Consider the following 16941-nt stretch of genomic DNA (forward strand, 5'->3'; position numbering starts at 1 on the left):
CTCTTCAGAAAAGGTTCATCTCTACACAAAGATTAAGGCTCAATATCTGAGAGTGTACATTCATTCATTGCTGCTTAGATCTATTTAAGTCTTCAAATAAGAGTTTCTGTGCTCTATTATTTAAAAAAATTATCCTGAGGAAACGTTAATAAACACATTTTACAGCCCCCTAATCTGCACTAAAATCCACATTTTTTAAAATAGATTTTCTGTCAATACCATAAAAGAAAACCACCTTCTGAATAAGACAAATGCGCTCAGTTTAATAGTGACTTAAGAGATTAGGAGAGTAAAACATTAAATTGGCGTTCCCCCCTCCCTCATTTTCCCAGTGTGAAGATGACCAGAAGAGTGAGAGAAAAAAACTTTTGTGAGGCTTCTATTCTGGTGCTCCACTGTACAAAAGGAAGCAGATTTGCAGAGGAGATGACCCTTGATCCCCAAGCTGCTGAAAGGTCCTCAATGACCCAAATACCACCTAATCAATCACATTCTAGGAGCAGTGGTCAGCAGGCCATGTGGTTGGACTGTAAACGGACACTGGGCTATGGGAGGGCGGTCCCCACCACCCCAGCATTCTAAGGTGGGGTGTGGCTATTTTTCTCACCCTAATGGGGGTTCAGTTGGGGCCAAAATGGACACACCAACAGGCATTCACACTCTAGAAATGAAACTAAACACAGTTAGCCACTAACTAAAATATTCTAATTACCCAAGAGAAACTGATCAAACAAGACGGACCAGAATTACACTAAACCAATTAAATTAACCAAACTAACTTAAAAGAGATCCTCTGGTAATTTAGTATACTTTTTAGCCAGTAGTTTTGAAAGTAGCGCTCACAAGCCAAAAGCGGTCCCCGAAAATTGTATACTACGGTGCAGATATGTGCACCAAGTCATTGCTCGCTCGGTCTGCTGTGTGTGCATCTTGCTAGCTGTCACTCAAATGGAAAGGAGCTAAAGCTCATTGGCTAGAACTTGAATTGCTAGGAGGCTGGCCCACATGGGAGGGAAATATAGGGGAAATTTACTTCCAGTACAGTAAACAGTCGCTTTTTAACTAGGGATGTCGTGGATAATAGACAGGAATTCTACTCATAGATTACGCATGTATGAACTACACATGCAGCACAAAGCGGGAGGTAAAAAAAACAACGTACTATATGCCAAAGTTCCCAGAGAAAGTCTTTCAAACAGTCTTAAAGTACATTTTTTAAATACAGTTGAAGTCGGAAGTTTACATACACTTAGGTTGGAGTCATTAAAACTCGTTTTTCAACCACTCCACAAATTTCTTGTTAACAAACTATAAGTTTTGGCAAGTGGGTTAGGACATCTACTTTGTGCATGTCAAGTAATATTTCCAACAATTGTTTACAGACAGATTATTTCACTTATAATTCACTGTATCACAATTCCAGTGGGTCAGAAGTTTACATACACTAAGTTGACTGGAAAAGTCCCGAAAATTATGTCATGGCTTTAGAAGTTTCTGATAGGCTAATTGCAATAATGAGTCAATTGGAGGTGTACCTCTGGATGTATTTCAAGCCCTACCTTCAAACTCAGTGCCTCTTTGCTTGATATCACGGGAACATTTAAAGAAATCAGCCAAGACCTCCTAAAAAAAAATTGTAGACCTCCACAAGTCTGGTTCATCCTTGGGAGCAATTTCCAAACGCCTGAAGGTACCACGTTCATCTGTACAAACAATAGTACGCAAGTATAAACACCATGGGACCACGCAGCCGTCATACCGCTCAGGAAGGAGACGCGTTCTGTCTCCTAGAGATGAACGCACTTTGTTTGCGGAAAGTGCAAATCAATCCCAGAACAGCAGCAAAGGACCTTGTGAAGATGCTGGAGGAAACAGGTACAAAAGTATCTATAACCACAGTAAAACGAGTCCTATATCGACATAACCTGAAAGGCCGCTCAGCAAGGAAGAAGCCACTGCTCCAAAACCGCCATAAAAAAGCTAGAATACAGTTTGCAACTGCACATGGGGACAAATAACGTACTTTTTGGAGAAATGTCCTCTGGTCTGATTAAACAAAAATAGAACTGTTTGACCAATGACCATCGTTATGTTTGGAGGAAAAAGGGGGAGGCTTGCAAGCCGAAGAACAACATCCCACCGTGAAGCACGGGGGTGGCAGCATCATGTTGTGGGGTGCTTCGCTACAGGAGGGACTGGTGCAGTTCACAAAATAGATGGCATCATGTGGAAGGAAAATTATGTGGATATATTGAAACAACATCAGACATCAGTCAGGAAGTTAAAGCTTGGTCGCAAATGGATCTTCCAAATGGACAATGACCCCAAGCATACTTCCAAAGTTGTGGCAAAATGGCTTAAGGACCACAAAGTCAAGGTATTGGAGTGGCCATCACAAAGCCCTGACCTCAATCCTATACAGAATTTGTGGGCAGAACTGAAAAGCGTATGCGAGCAAGGAGGCCTTCAAACCTGACTCAGTTACACCAGCTCTGTCAGGAGGAATGGGCCAAAATTCACCCAACTTATTGTGGGAAGCTTGTGGAAGGCTACCCAAAACATTTCACCCAAGTTAAACAATTTAAAGGCAGTGTTACTAAATACTAATTGAGTGCATGTAAACTTCTGACCCACTGGGTATGTGATGAAAGAAATAAAAGCTGAAATAAATCATTCTCTCTACTATTATTCTGACATTTCACAGTCTTAAAATAAAGTGGTGATCCTAACTGACCTAAGACAGGGAATCTTTACTATGATTAAATGTCAGGAATTGTGAAAAACTGAGTTTAAATGTATTTGGGTAAGGTGTATGTAAACTTCCGACTTCAACTGTAAATCACACTTTCTCTATTTGTTCTCTGATGCTGTGGATCACAGATAAAGGTGTAACAATAAAAGGAAACGTAGAGGTGACATGAGGTGAAACTGAACCAAACAAGACTATATTGAATAAAAAATCCAGATCAAATGCTTAACAGTAGACAAACCGATAAAAGTAGCTAATTAAATGTTCAGCATTCGAGAGGAATGCTGGCTAATTAGGTAGAAGGGCCAAGCTACTCAAAACCAACACTTGTGCAAATAGACAAAGACCTTATCCAGCCAGTTTGGATTTCCAAACACAGGAATACCCCTTCTGACAACATGCTTGACAAAGAAAAAAACACCACTTCACCCACACAGACCTACCCACCCACCACGTAGTTTCTGAGATAGCCTTATCTAGCTTTAGCAACGTTTCATTTTGTGGAGTTTCTGTGAAAGGCCTGACCAGGTACCATCAAAACAATTCTGCTCCTCAGAAACCTGTTCTGAACTGATAAGAACCGGACCCTCCATGGGCATAATGGGTCCCACCTGAGTTCCAATTTGCACTGTCATCCGGCGCCATCGAGTGAAAACTAGTCCCTTCCTCTGAGATACAATACCTTCACATTCCTATCTTTTTCTGCTTCAGTTTTTGTTTCTATCAGACCAATCAACTAAAAATTCTAGTCCACATTATTTCTGTGAGATTCTATGGATTGTTCAGAACTAGTTTGAGTGATCGGAGCAGAGGAGAAGAATTTGGAATGACCCTGAGTGACTCGTCACACAGAATTCTGTCAGACTTTAACAAACTCCAGCATACTGTAAGTGACAGAAATCCCCAGAATCCCATGCCACAGAACGACTCAAAAGCTCAAGCCTATCTGGCTTGATGAGCGGCCGAACAGTTAATTGTATCTCACGGAGTCTATGGGACTAATGCCAACACAGAGTAGAGATTTACAGAGGTTAAGCCACCATAATCAATATGACACTGTTAAGGGCACTTTGATTGCACGGCGTGCACTAGAGATGGACATTCTGCATGCTGTGGTGCTCTTGCTGGTCTGAAGCTTGAGTATTCACCAAGCCTAAACTGGCTTATGAATGTCTGTTCTGGGGACATGAACTTTTATATGATTTGATGATGGACAAAGAAAGGATGCGGCGGCCATCTTAATTTGTATTGATCCTTGCGCCATCAGTCCAGTGGATTGGCAGGTGATCTGCGGTTGGTTTGGTTCACTCAGACACACACACACACACACACACACACACACACACACACACACACACACACACACACACACACACACACACACACACACACACACACACACACACACACACACACACACACACTCAGGCCATTCCATCCTTTCACAGACTACAGGTAGCGAGCGTTGGTGACCGGCTAAATTGGCCAGTGTGAAACCCATGTATCTAGGCAATCAGATCTGATGGTTCCTTTGTCCAGGGTGAAAGGTTGGAAGTGCTCACACTAATCTCCCCGTTTCACTATTAAGTAACAGAAGAGCCATTTCAAACCCCTCTCCTCTTTTTGTGGCAGAAAAGAGAGAGCAAGTCAACCCCCATCTCCTACAAATTCCCTCCATGATAATCAAAAGGTATTTACACCCTAAATTAAGTGGCCTCTCACGCCGCTGTTTTTTTACAATGCAAACACTTCTAAAGATGTCTGCAAACAGCTCAAATCTTATTACACAAGGAGATTTACTCCAAATACTGCCATGGACAAAGGGGCCTTGGCTATTGTGATGGCCAAGCCGCTGTTCCTTTTCCTGTGAATCCTTCCCTATTCAAAGACCTCACGCCACAAGGTTAATATGTGACAGGGATATTTCAAGGTGGGAAACCGAGTGACAAAGGAAGGCTTTCTGTTCCCTCTGTCAAAGGCTTTATCTGTTATCTACCTATTTTTAACCAAGGCGTCTTGAACAAAGCCTTGGGGGACAAACAGGGAGATCGCCGGGCTACAGTGTTGTGAATGTGGAATCTGGGGGAGTTAATGCGTGTTAGACACAGGATGGGCTGCTGGGGTCGCTTTGTAACGTGCCGAGAGACATCTCCGAGAGAGAGGGGGTTTGGCGGCCAGATTGCCCAGCTTCCTGCTGGCCTCCTTTTTCAGAGAGTGAATCGCCGAGCCTCCGGGAGTCCATAATCTCCCACACAAAACTTTTAATTTCCCCCTCCGGACGCGCGCTGCTGTCTCTCACTCACAATGCGCCACAAAGCCTGCTCGCACGGAAGGATTCTCTCCGACTGCGCCGCGAAACGGATTCTGATATCCCAATTTGCTGCCAGACCCCCCCACCCCGACTGGCTCTTCCTCCACTACCCCCCAAAACAGTGCTGTTCCCCAGGTTCCCGTGGCCATGCCACAATGCGGCCGTGCCACCACAACACCTACTAAGCCGCGAATAGAGAACGGAGAGACCTGGTTGGGTCCTTTTCACTGGCTGGGGTAGGCGGTGGAAGGAAGCTGTGTCGGTGCCAGGTCGCATTCCCCCCAGCCCCCACAGACACATGGTCCCTCGCAAAGACGCCTCACATAATGCACAAGGCCCAGTCAATAAACGCAGAGCTCATTGTGGGAATTTACACTTGGTCTAATGGCTAAACATTCCTGCCACGGAGGATGATTACTTCTGGGTGTTGGCCTGCCGCCCCCCACCCCACATGGTATCTATCAGGCCAGCTGAGCATCCCTGCGCCTGGAAAACTCATTTAGATCCTATCTGGCGAAAAAAATTGTTTGGAGAGGGGAGCGGAGAGGAAAAAAAACAGGGAGAAGAAGAAGAGACTGTAGTCTAGGTCTGCACTTGATTTAATTTGTTCACTGATACTGACTCAGACCACTTGTACACTTCTTATTTTGGGAAGTGAGTGAGAGAGATGGAGGGAGAAAAAAAGAGTTATCTGTCCAGGAGAGTGGAAAAAAGAGGGGCATTGAATTTAAGGTATTTTAGAGCTGTAGAAGGTCTCCACTGTCTCAGAGAGAGAGGTTGATAGATCCACTATTAAAATAACCCTGTACGATTCTGAATGACAGTCAGCTGAAAGATTTCTAAGGGCTCTTCTCAACTGCACTTCAGCTGTTCACAAGACACCTTGAGCAAATGTTACCCATACTGCATAGCAAAACTATTTTAACTGGGACAGAGGGAGGATTGGGTTGCAAAGCTTGCCCTATGCCTGCCACCTGTTAAACTTCTCCCATAAACTCAAATTACCCTGACGTATTCTCACTTAGTCTTTTCACTTATCAAAAAGCTTTTGCACATAATGATGAATGAAAAAAGACTGTAGGCAAAACTAGAGAAGGTAAAAACACAATGGGAATGGTGGAGTTTTGATTACCAGTCACATCAAAAGGAGATTCTGCGACCGTCTCCTCTTTCAGTCAGAAAGTTGGTCTGGTGGGTCCATGCTTGTGTATATTTAGGAGATACAGTATCACTCCCTCCGAATCTTGTGACCTTTGGTGGGAACTAGGCATCACCTGGGGGAAGGGACCATCAAGGGAACCAATCCCTGCCTATCTACCGTGACAGACAGTTCAGCCCTCCAATAAACTACACTATATGTCACTCGGATCTCAGATCTGTGCATTACACCTGAAGCAAAAAGTCACCTTGCAACTCATAGTGGTTCATAAGGACACAAACATCAACATAATACCTACACAGTACACTATTATGAAAACTATGCCTCACTAATATACTAAGAAGGGACAAAGACCTTTGCTATAAGTGCACTCCACTGTAGTTTACAGGGACAGAGGCCAGTCAGACAGACAGACAGACAGACAGACAGATGGGTAATCTGCCAGAGTGAGGGACAGCTTGCTCAATAATGAAAGGCTGGCGATATATTGGGGCTAACGCTTTATTATGAGGGCTAATGCAGCATTACTGCGCACCAGATGACAACAGTGGGAGGGCATTCATGAGGCTAACGCACCAATCAAAAATGAAACACTACCTAATAACCTTCAAGTACCTCCAATTACCATTTCTAGATGGTTTGTGCTGAATAAATGTAGTTATTCTCTGTATGGTAAAACATCTATTTATTGAACCTTGATGTCCACATAAACACCATCCAGAATTTAAGGCAAACAAAAACACTTCCATACCAAGGCTGTGTGTTCATCATGGCTCTGATGCTCACTGACAACTTAATAACGTCACTATTAACTAAAAGCTAAAGAGATGGTCTTATTCGCCTAATGTGATTGAGATAATCAACACTTTTGACGTGAATCCTGTTCACCAGTGGCAGTGGCCTAATTTAGGAAAGTTGCACATGAGAGGGGTATGTGTGGGTGTTGGTGTGTGTGTGTGAGGGGACTGACTGGGAGGCCACCAATGTGAACATTTTCAGATGTGGGAGTGAAAAAGAAAGTGAGGGTGGGAATGAAAGCGAGAGAGAAGGAAAGAAAGAGGCCTCAGGCTTCTTTTCTCACTGCGCCATAACACAGGCGTGTTGTCCTCCCTTTTCTCTCGCTCACTGTCCAAACTATTTCTGGCTTGAGAAAGAAACTGTTTACTCTGTGGCCCCGGCCGCTGGAGTCACGCAGTGTTCCCACCAGCTAAATCCACTGTTGCCTCCAAAATGTTTTGCATATTTTCCCTGTAACACAAGACTTAAAAAAGAGGGGAGGAAAGAGAGTGAGAAAGAGAGGGAGGGAGAGAGGGGGATAGAAAATGAGGGGTTAGTCCCTCCCATTATTTCTTAATTTTCACTGAGACCAGGAATCTTGGGGGGGGGGGGGGGGGGGTCAGATGGCTCGTCTATAAACAGGACTACCACCATCTCATGGAAAACACGTTGCTTCGCTTCCCAAACACGGGCCAAATCAGATGGCCTTTTCCAATGACCGAAGGTGCCATTCTGATCATTTGCAAAATAGGTGAGTTTCCCCCCTGTTGAACATGGTGCAGACAAGATGACCTGCATTGATATTGCAGAGCGAGAGAGAGTCCCTGAGGGTCTCCAGTTAGTCGGTGGATAGAAGGCTGTTACTGTTACAGATGGCTACACTGCTCCCAGGTCAGCTCGCCAGCTCTCCATGTCATTACAGCATTGTCAACACTCATTTCAGCCACAGCTCACATGGTGTCCTGACAGGGCTACTCCCCTTCTATCTGCACAGAAACGAGAACACTGTTCCAGGATATCACGCTATTGTATTTGCACTGAACTCTAGTGAGTGGAAAAAACCTAGTGCATTACCTTCTGCAGTTAAACTTGCTCTAGCTACTGTACATGAATTGAGGGGAGATTCATACTATGTAATCAAGCTTAAAAGTCACATTAGGATATGGGATCTCCTGGCAAGACTAGAGTGTCTCTTAGAACTAGCCCAAGCCATTAAGATATGGCTTGTGTGAGAGAGGTGCGTTTCGTGTGAGAGGTGTGTCGTTCAAAAGTGTTGATCAATGTCAGGTGCTATAATGTGATTCTAACTGTGACTTAGGTCCGTGTGAGGTGGAACCCTCCGGAGCTATACCAGAGGTGATATAGGTGGGAGTCAGGTTGGACTGCCCTTAAAAACGATGTCAAAAAGCTAGACCACGGCAGTGCAGAGTGTGCGGGAGCAGGGCAGTGCAGTAGCCTACTGCGTAAACACACAGGCGCATGATGTTGTTTTTCTCAGAGTCCTGTCACTTCAAAATCTCCAGCCAACACTGCTGACCCCCTCTGTGTTATTCGGATATATTAAACTGTGGCCACAATCAATTAGTCTCAGATGAAGAGATGAGGCCTAATGCCATAGTATTGGCTTTATGATAAATGAGATGGTACTATCAACAAAACAACTTGATTAGTTTATTTTCTTTTACTTCTTCTATTGACAAGTGACTGTCATGTTTGCCATACTAATTTCAAAATGTTAACGTTCAGAAAATAGACTGAATGTTCCTTTACAGTAGCGTTCCCTTATGAAACCTTGAGTAATTGTGTGTACATACTGTGAAAAGGTTCAGAGTACTGTAAACGCATGCACAGGGATATAAACTAACCTAGGCAAATAACGCTAAATATAAAGCTTGTGATCCGGCCTGTTTTACAACCAGTGTGAGTCTGAGTGGATAAAGAAGCGCTGCTGCAACTGATAACTCTGACATCAACTGGCCAGAAGGGATGCCACAATAGTGCCCGTTGAAGGAGCAGCATTACCCAGAAATGGGCATGACTTCCGGGCCAAATATTGTCATTTGAGAAGAGCACCCCTCACTGCCAAGCAGACACTTAGATAACATTTGGCTTTGATGGTCAACAATATTTTCCCCTGTCTGGTGTTCGACCACTGCACAAAAAAAAAGTGCTTTAAAAAAAAAAGAAAAGTGGTCCTTACAGAAAAACTGTTAGGTCTACAATTGCACAATAATTCTTATAATCTTACATCTATTTCAAATCTGTCAGCCAAAGTTTAAAGTGTACAGTGCACATGTAAATTTAAAATAAAAAAAACAGTTGACTATAACATATCGTTCGGGAACTGTGTATTCCTCCGTTTTGTAAATCATACATGAGAGCCAAGGGGTGACATAATGCTCTTCTTCCAAACCCGATGCGGTTTCCGGGAATGCCATTCATCCATGACTGTTTAGCACAGAGTATTTCAGCGGCGGAGGGAGAGAGCCAGGGTGCGATGATCGGATGAGGGGAACAGGAGAGAACCGGCCCTAGCTCTTTGCCCATCTATACCCTCTCTGCTGGCCAAGCCTGCCTGCGCTGCCAGTGGGAAACTGAGACCTGGATGTTTACAACACCACGCAAAACTCTGGCCATCATAAACGCCACCTCCATGCCGACGGTCATGAACTATTTACATTGCGAGTGCAACACAGAGTCACACAACCACCGGACTGTGGAAGAGGGGGTAGAAGGGAGAGGGGGGGGAAGGAATCTCTAGCTGATAAGTAACAGTTTGTTTTGTCTGGCGTTAGATGGACACCGCAGATCCCAGAGGAGCTCCTCTCTTACATCGAAAAAGGTGTATATTGCAACTCATTACAACCTTAGTGTCACTCAAACATTTCTGTATAGCAGAGAGAGTGTGAACAGAACAGAGTGATTACTCACTCACTGTTCCTTCACCTCTCAATCTCACTTTACACGAGTCACACTTCCTGGAAACGTTAGCATATAATATGCACACATGTTGTGTTCTAAATGGTTTAAAGTGTGAATAATCTCCTGTCTGACAGTGGACAGTAAGTTATGCATCGCCACACTCGCACACAGGCACACATAGAGCTGCACACAGACAGAATTAGGTGATAACCCATTTTCCAGAGCGAGTAGACTGAGTAAAGCTAAGCATATGGGTGAGCATATTGAGAGATGGAGCAGCCGAATCAGCCTAGCCATGCGTTAGAGCACATTTTAAAATATAAGCCTGGTGGGTCTCGGGGGAGACTGGCCTCACTGCTGTTCCAAACCCAGGCAAGAAGACAAGTCCCTTGCTTATTTTTCTACTCCAGACTGGAATTCTATATTTAGACTTTCTTCTGGTATGACTGTCTGATCATTAGCCTCGTTTAACCCCTCTTTACTAAATGACCCTGAATTGGTCAAGGCCCCTGCCGCTGTCAAATAGGGGGCCAGCTCAAGTGGCGTTAGCCCCGAGACATGCCTGTCAAAAAATGCGGGGCCACCCAGATTGCTCCGGGAAGTTGTTTGGGTCAGGCTCGGATGACGGTGTCAGTCTCCATTATACTGAGTTATACTCTATTCTGGTTTTGTTGGGTACACAGAGGAGCTCCTCCCCCATTTTAAAAACAAAACAGAGAATACCTACATGTTGAGTAACCATCACCCTAACAATGGTACACGGAGTACAAGAAAACTATATCTACTGAAAATGTTTTCTTTTTACAAAAAAGGAAGAGTAAAGTGTACCGCTTGAGAAGACATTGAGGTTGATATACAGGACAACACAGCTTGGATCACATTACCAGTCCATAGTTCTGAAAGAGGATGGCTTGTTGTTTGGCCGGTCACAGAAGTGTGGAGCGATAGAATGGCTGTAACCCAGTAAACCACGGGTTTTCTACTCCAGTAAACCACGGGGTTTCTACTCCAGTAAACCACGGGTTTTCTACTCCAGTAAACCATGGGTTACACTCATCAATGCACACACACACACTGGAGGTTGTGACCCATCTCTGCCACACTCTGGAGTCCAGCAATCACAACACACCTAGTCATCCTCCTTACAGTATCAGCATACACACACACGCTCCACCGGTGCCAAATGTGAGTGGAGGGAAACTTGAGTCTGCACCTCTCGTAAATTAAGAATCATTGGCCACATACGCAAGTAGTTGAGTGTCATCCGCATAGCAATGATAGGACAGACCATGTGAGGATATGACGGAGCCGAGTGACTTAGGGTATAGAGAGAAGAGGGCCTAGAACCGAGCCCTGGAGGACACCAGTAGTGAGAGTATGTGGTGCAGACACAGATCCTCTCCATGTCACCTAGTAGGAGAGGCCTGCCAAGTAGGATGCAATCCTAGAGTGTGCATAGCCTGAGATACCCAGCCCTGAGAGGGTGGAGAGGAGGATCTGATGGTTCACAGTGTCGAAGGCAGCAGATAGATTTAGGAGGATGAAAACAGAGGAGAGAGAGTCAGCTTTGGCAGTGGCGAGAGCCTCTGTGACACAGAGAAGAGCAGCCTTGGTTGAGTAAACCATCTTGAAGCCTGACTGGTTAGGGTCAAGAAGATCGTTCTGAGAGAGACAATGAGAAAGTTGATAAGAGACAGCACGCTCAAGTGTTTTGGAAAGAAAAGAAAGAAGGGATACAGCTCTATTGTTTTTGACGTCAAATTAGTTGAGTGTTGGTTTCTTGAGGAAGGGAGCAACTTGGGCCATTTTGAAGTCAGAGGGGACGCAGCCAGTCGTCAGGGATGAGTTTATGAGGGAAGTGAGAAGGTCTCTAGAAATGGTCTGCAGAAGGGAAGAGAGGACAGGGTCAAGCGGGCAGGTTGTCTGGCAGCCAGACCGCACTAGACGCAGGATGTCATCTGGAGAGAGAGGGGAGAAAGAGGTCAAGGCATAGGGTAGATCTGTGTGAATGAGACCAGTGGATTCAATAGGCTGAGTGAATGAGTATTCGGATGTCGTCAACCTCTTTTTCAAAGTGGTTGACAAAGTCATCCGCAGAGAGGGAGGGGGAGGATTGAGAGAGGAGAAGGTGGAAAAGGGTTAGAGGCAGAATCTTGAAATTTAGAGTGGTAGAAAGTGGCTTTAGCACAGAATACAGAGGAAGAGAAGGTAGAGAGGAGAGAGTGGAAGGATGGTAGGTCCTAGTTTTCCTCCATTTTCGCTCAGCTGCCCGCAACCCTGTTCTGTAAGCTTGCAATGAGTCACTCAGCCACAGAGCAGGAGGGGCAAGCCGGCTGGGAGGAAAGGGGACAGGGCGAGTTATAGGATGCGGAAAGGGAGGAGAGTAGGGTCGAAGAGGCAGAATCAGGAGACAGGAGGGAGAAAGATGATAGGATAGAAAAAGAGCGAGTAGTGGGAGAGAGATTGTGAAGATTGCAACGGAGCATGACCATCTGGGTAGGGGCTGAGTGGCTAGAGTTGGAGGAAAGGGAGACAGAAAAGGAAACAAAGTAGTGATCAGAGACCTGGAGGAGGGTTGCAGTGAGATCAGTAGGCGAGCAGCTTCTAGTAAAGATGAGGTCAAGTGTATTGCCTGCCTTGTGAGCTGGAGGAGATTGGGAAAGATTGAGGCCAAAAGAGGCAAGGAGGGGAAAGAGAGAGTTGGGGGAAAAAACGAATCGAAGGCAGACGTCAGGAGGTTGAAGTCGCCAAGTACAAAGAGCGGTGAGCCATCCGCAGGAAATGAGCTTATCACAGTGTCAATGAGGAACTCTTAGAGGGCACCTGGTGGGTGATAGATGACAATAATGTTAAGCTTGATTGGACAAGTTACAGTGACAGCATGTAATTCAAATGAGGAGCTGGACAGGTGAGATAGGGAGAAAAGAGAAAATCTCCACTTAAGGGAAATGTGTAGACCAATGCCACCACGCGGCGACCAGATGCTCCCGGACTATGACAGAAAACATAGTCAGATGAAGAGAGCAGCTGGAGTAGCAGTGTTCTCTGGGGTGATCCATGTCTCCGTCAGGGCCAAAAAGTCAAGGGATTGAAGGGCAGCATAGGCTGAGATGAACTTGGCGTTCTTGACCACAGATTGGCAGTTCCAAGTGCTGCCAGACACCCGTAATTCCACATGGGTTGTGAGCGCAGGGTACACTAAATTAGAAGGGTTGCAGCCAAGGGGCGGGGAGCGTCTGCAAAGCCTACAAGGAGAGGTGCGAACGGGTAACAAAAAAACACACACACAGTTGACAAAGCTACAAAAGAGCAAAATGAGATCATCTGTAAATAACTAGGTAAGATACTGAAGTGAGAGAGTGGTGTGAAGCCTTCCTTGCTTTCCTTCCTCAAACTCAGCAGAACAACTCGACAGAACCGTCTTTGTTTTGCGACAAATCCGCCACTGACACGACCTCCGCTTACAGCTGCCATTGAGAAACCAGGGGAGACTGAAGAACTAACACTAATTGCTGATTGCCTAGGAGAGGTGAAACCACTCCCCCTCCAATACAGCCACTGATTACCAAAACAAGTCATATATTGCCCTGCCCCTTGATCCTGGTTGAGGTGTCAACTATCATCTGCAAGTTATGAGCATTGAGCAGTTCACACACCAAGTAGGCTACAGGGAAGACAGACAGCACTTAAAGTAGATGGCCCTAGCTAGCAAAAATAGATAAGAGAAATACAAAAATTTATACTTATCACTCCTGGAGATATCAGGAGTCATCTAGCTATAGCTGGACGGTAAGCCCAGGTCTGAGTGTCCCTTCGCCTTTACCCTCTCTGGCATCCAGCCCGTGTAGTCAGGCTGAGGGAGCCCTGTGTGCCAGGGAAGATTCCAGACCTCCACCTTCCAGACCCCCACCTCGCCGTGGAACGAGCCAGCCGGCTTATAACCATGACTGAGAGGGTTCGGCTTAATACCGGAAGCCATGGTTACTAGCTTTTAATGCGGTGACACGGGATATGGTAATGTCACTGCTGGGTCTTTCTGCTTGGTACAGTGCCAAGAGCAAGTAAGATGTAGCATACTGTAAACTCACTGTGGTGTAAAAACAACTATTTTAATAATTACTAAAATATTATCAAAGTCAACAAGCATACATTATTAGTTGATATGCTTCAGACCATTTAGGCACACCAAAATTAATGCTTTTTTGTGTTGTCTTATTTATAGCTATCAATCTGACCTATTTCACATGACTTAGTTGGACCTTTAACCTCAAGAGCAAACTGTAGACACTCACACAACAAACATAATTAGATGGTGTACAAGATCCTGGTGGGAGTGGGGCAACTGTTCTAAAGAGAACACAATTCTCTCTAACACAGAGTGATGGTGGGAACACATGTAAAGCCTTATTGAAGCAGAAGTGGCGGCTGTGTTCTTACCTGTGTGGATCTGTCTGTGAGCCTCCAGAGCATCCTCCTTCTGGAACTGGGCCCCACACTGGTCACAGACAATGGCCTTCTCACCAGCTGCAACACAGGAGAGGAGACAGGAGGGTGTTTAATATGGGCATGGGCCCAATACAGTGTAGAAACTATACTAACTGTAGATACATGTACTGTATAATATGTGTGTGGTAAGATTACATAACCTTTGGAACAGACATAAGATTTTGTGACGTTTAACAGTTGTTTTTTAAATGTACAAAGTGATACTGCCAAGAGGAGTGTGCAAGTTTTTCTTTTCCATTTAAGATATCATAAAAAAATATTCTCACACCTGCAACAAGCAAACTCTTTTTTGAAACACTTGTATTGTTCAGCACTATGTCAATAACAAGACTCATCGTGTCTGAGCAGCTTTAAAACTACAGTATGCGAATGTGTGCCAACGTTGGGCCTCTCCTCTTCACACTGCATTTCTACAATCCAATTCAGTTGAATAAACTTGATTTATTCCCCAGCCAGGGGCAATAACAGAATAAAGTTTATTGAATTGAACTGTATAAGTGCAATATGAAGAGCTGAGGTCTAGCGTTAGTATTTAGCACATACAAACAGAAGGTGCTATGGGAGCATGTCACAGGTCCAGCCAGTTAACAGCTTTATGGTATCGCTAGGCTAGCTCGCTAACTTGTGTCCTGCTCCACCCAGATATCAAACAGGTATGGTCTGTGTTCCTGTGTGATCCTGATCCCAGGACACGGAGAACCCTAAACTAGACCTTGGCTGTTCTGTTCTTGGCAATGTCTCCAAGGGTTACGACACCCTCCAGCAGCAGCAAATCATAACAGGAAGTCAATACTAAGATAACTTTTTTTTGTCTTAGAGATGGAGACAAACTGGGTGTCGGTTTCATAACGACAAACAGTGATATTACAAAACAGCTGCACTGTAAGTCTGAGGAAGACAAGTTACACTGACACATGATGGACAAGGTGGAGTTCTAAATTTGCCAGTTACAACTTACGCAACAAGTATTTACTGTATTAGATATTGTACTAGACCTTAACTGTCATTTCACACACTCACAGCACAAAGCATTAGTTAATATTAGACTTGGTCGGTACCGTATGTTTTTCAATATCGTAAAAAATACAAGATGTCCCAAATAAAATATCTACAGCTCAGGGCTCCAGCTATGCATTTGGTGTGATAACTTGCTAGTTAAGTGGCTAGCTTGCAAGATCAAGCTTATTGGTTACAGCAGACACAAATCAATCGACTCCTAGATCAAGATCCCTGCTGCCTAAATTAGTTTTGTGTGTGAATGTGTAAAACTTTTTTAATGGAAAGAAATAGCGCCCCTTGTGTGCACTGCCGATAATAGCGAATACTCCGGTAGAGTACAGGAACGTTTTGAAGGTATAACAAACTGGATACCACCCAACCATAGTTAATATAGGTATTTTTTTCACTGAAATATGGCCTTCAGTAAAAAATTGCCAAAGTAATACTCTTGATGTTATGCATATTTTAATATAATGTATGGCCAGGGATGTTTAATGCAGAGTTGAATATATGGTAAAATTAGTCAGTTAAAATAAAATCTTAACCTTTGGAGAGGGAACCACGTTCAGGTGAGATATAGACAAAGTATCTCATTTTAAATTTGCATTAATAAAATCAGCTCCCCCTGCTTCTTCCAGAGACCAATGGAGATTATTGGATATTATAGAGCCAAGAGTTTTTCCTGGTTGGGTCACATGATCTAGAAAAACACCTTCCCTTAACACTGACTATAAGGCTTTAGTTGATTGTTTGTTTCAGTCAACGTACTGTAACCATGAGCAGTCCTCACTAAATGGGGCCATGAGCCAATACAGTCTTTACCTGGCTGGAACCAGCACAGTGTAGAGTTAGTGAACCGGGGCACCACAGATGGCGCAACACTAACCGCTCCCCAGGGAGGCCGAAGCCGTGTACTAAACAGGCCCACGATAGAGTATACACCACGGCACATGGACATCAATTCTTAGAGGAAGTGGCAGCGTGATGCCGTGTCTCTACGAGGACAAAACCTCTGTGGCACCTCATTGGTGTGGCTCATTACTGTCTGAGCGGGGAGGAGGACCGATAGAGAAGCCACAGCACCCAGTCAGCCAGCCACCCAGCAGGCAAAGAGGAACCATTCTGGGGGCCTCAGAAAAACCCTAACACAAATTAAAGTGATACATTTTCACCCCCTTTCTTATTTCCCTTTGATGAGTAGAAGGCATCTTGTTAGCTGGACAGAAGAGAGGAGAAGGGAGGGGACGAGGGGTGAATGAAAAACACCTCCCTGGCACTCTGGCACCATCCTTGCCTTCTCCCCCGACCCTCTGCCCCCGGGTAGTGCCGTGGCAGCACCAACTCTGCAGCTCAAAATAACTGCTTGCCTCTCCAGAGAGAGAAAAAAAGAGGGAGAGAAAGAAGTGGCTATCAAATAATTGTTCTCCAACAACTCCCACTTCCTCTCTCCCCGGCCTCCCTCCAAGTTGCCACAACCATGCCCTAACCTGACATAATGGGCCTTGCACAACTGTTGCT

At 44.8% G+C, this 16941-nt stretch overlaps 1 protein-coding gene across 2 annotated transcripts in view; it reads right to left on the reverse strand.

Moving 5' to 3' along the window:
• LOC139537567 (zinc finger and BTB domain-containing protein 16-A-like) overlaps positions 1 to 16941 on the reverse strand; it is a 160332-nt gene that overhangs the window by 46645 nt on the left and 96746 nt on the right. For both annotated transcript variants that reach the window (XM_071339019.1, XM_071339018.1), the window contains exon 4: positions 14356 to 14442. In XM_071339019.1, the coding sequence (XP_071195120.1) occupies positions 14356 to 14442 (87 nt within the window). The remainder of the gene's footprint in view (positions 1 to 14355; positions 14443 to 16941) is intronic.

This window comes from Salvelinus alpinus, chromosome 13 (assembly GCF_045679555.1).
Source record: "Salvelinus alpinus chromosome 13, SLU_Salpinus.1, whole genome shotgun sequence".
NCBI classification, from domain to species: Eukaryota; Metazoa; Chordata; class Actinopteri; order Salmoniformes; family Salmonidae; genus Salvelinus; species Salvelinus alpinus.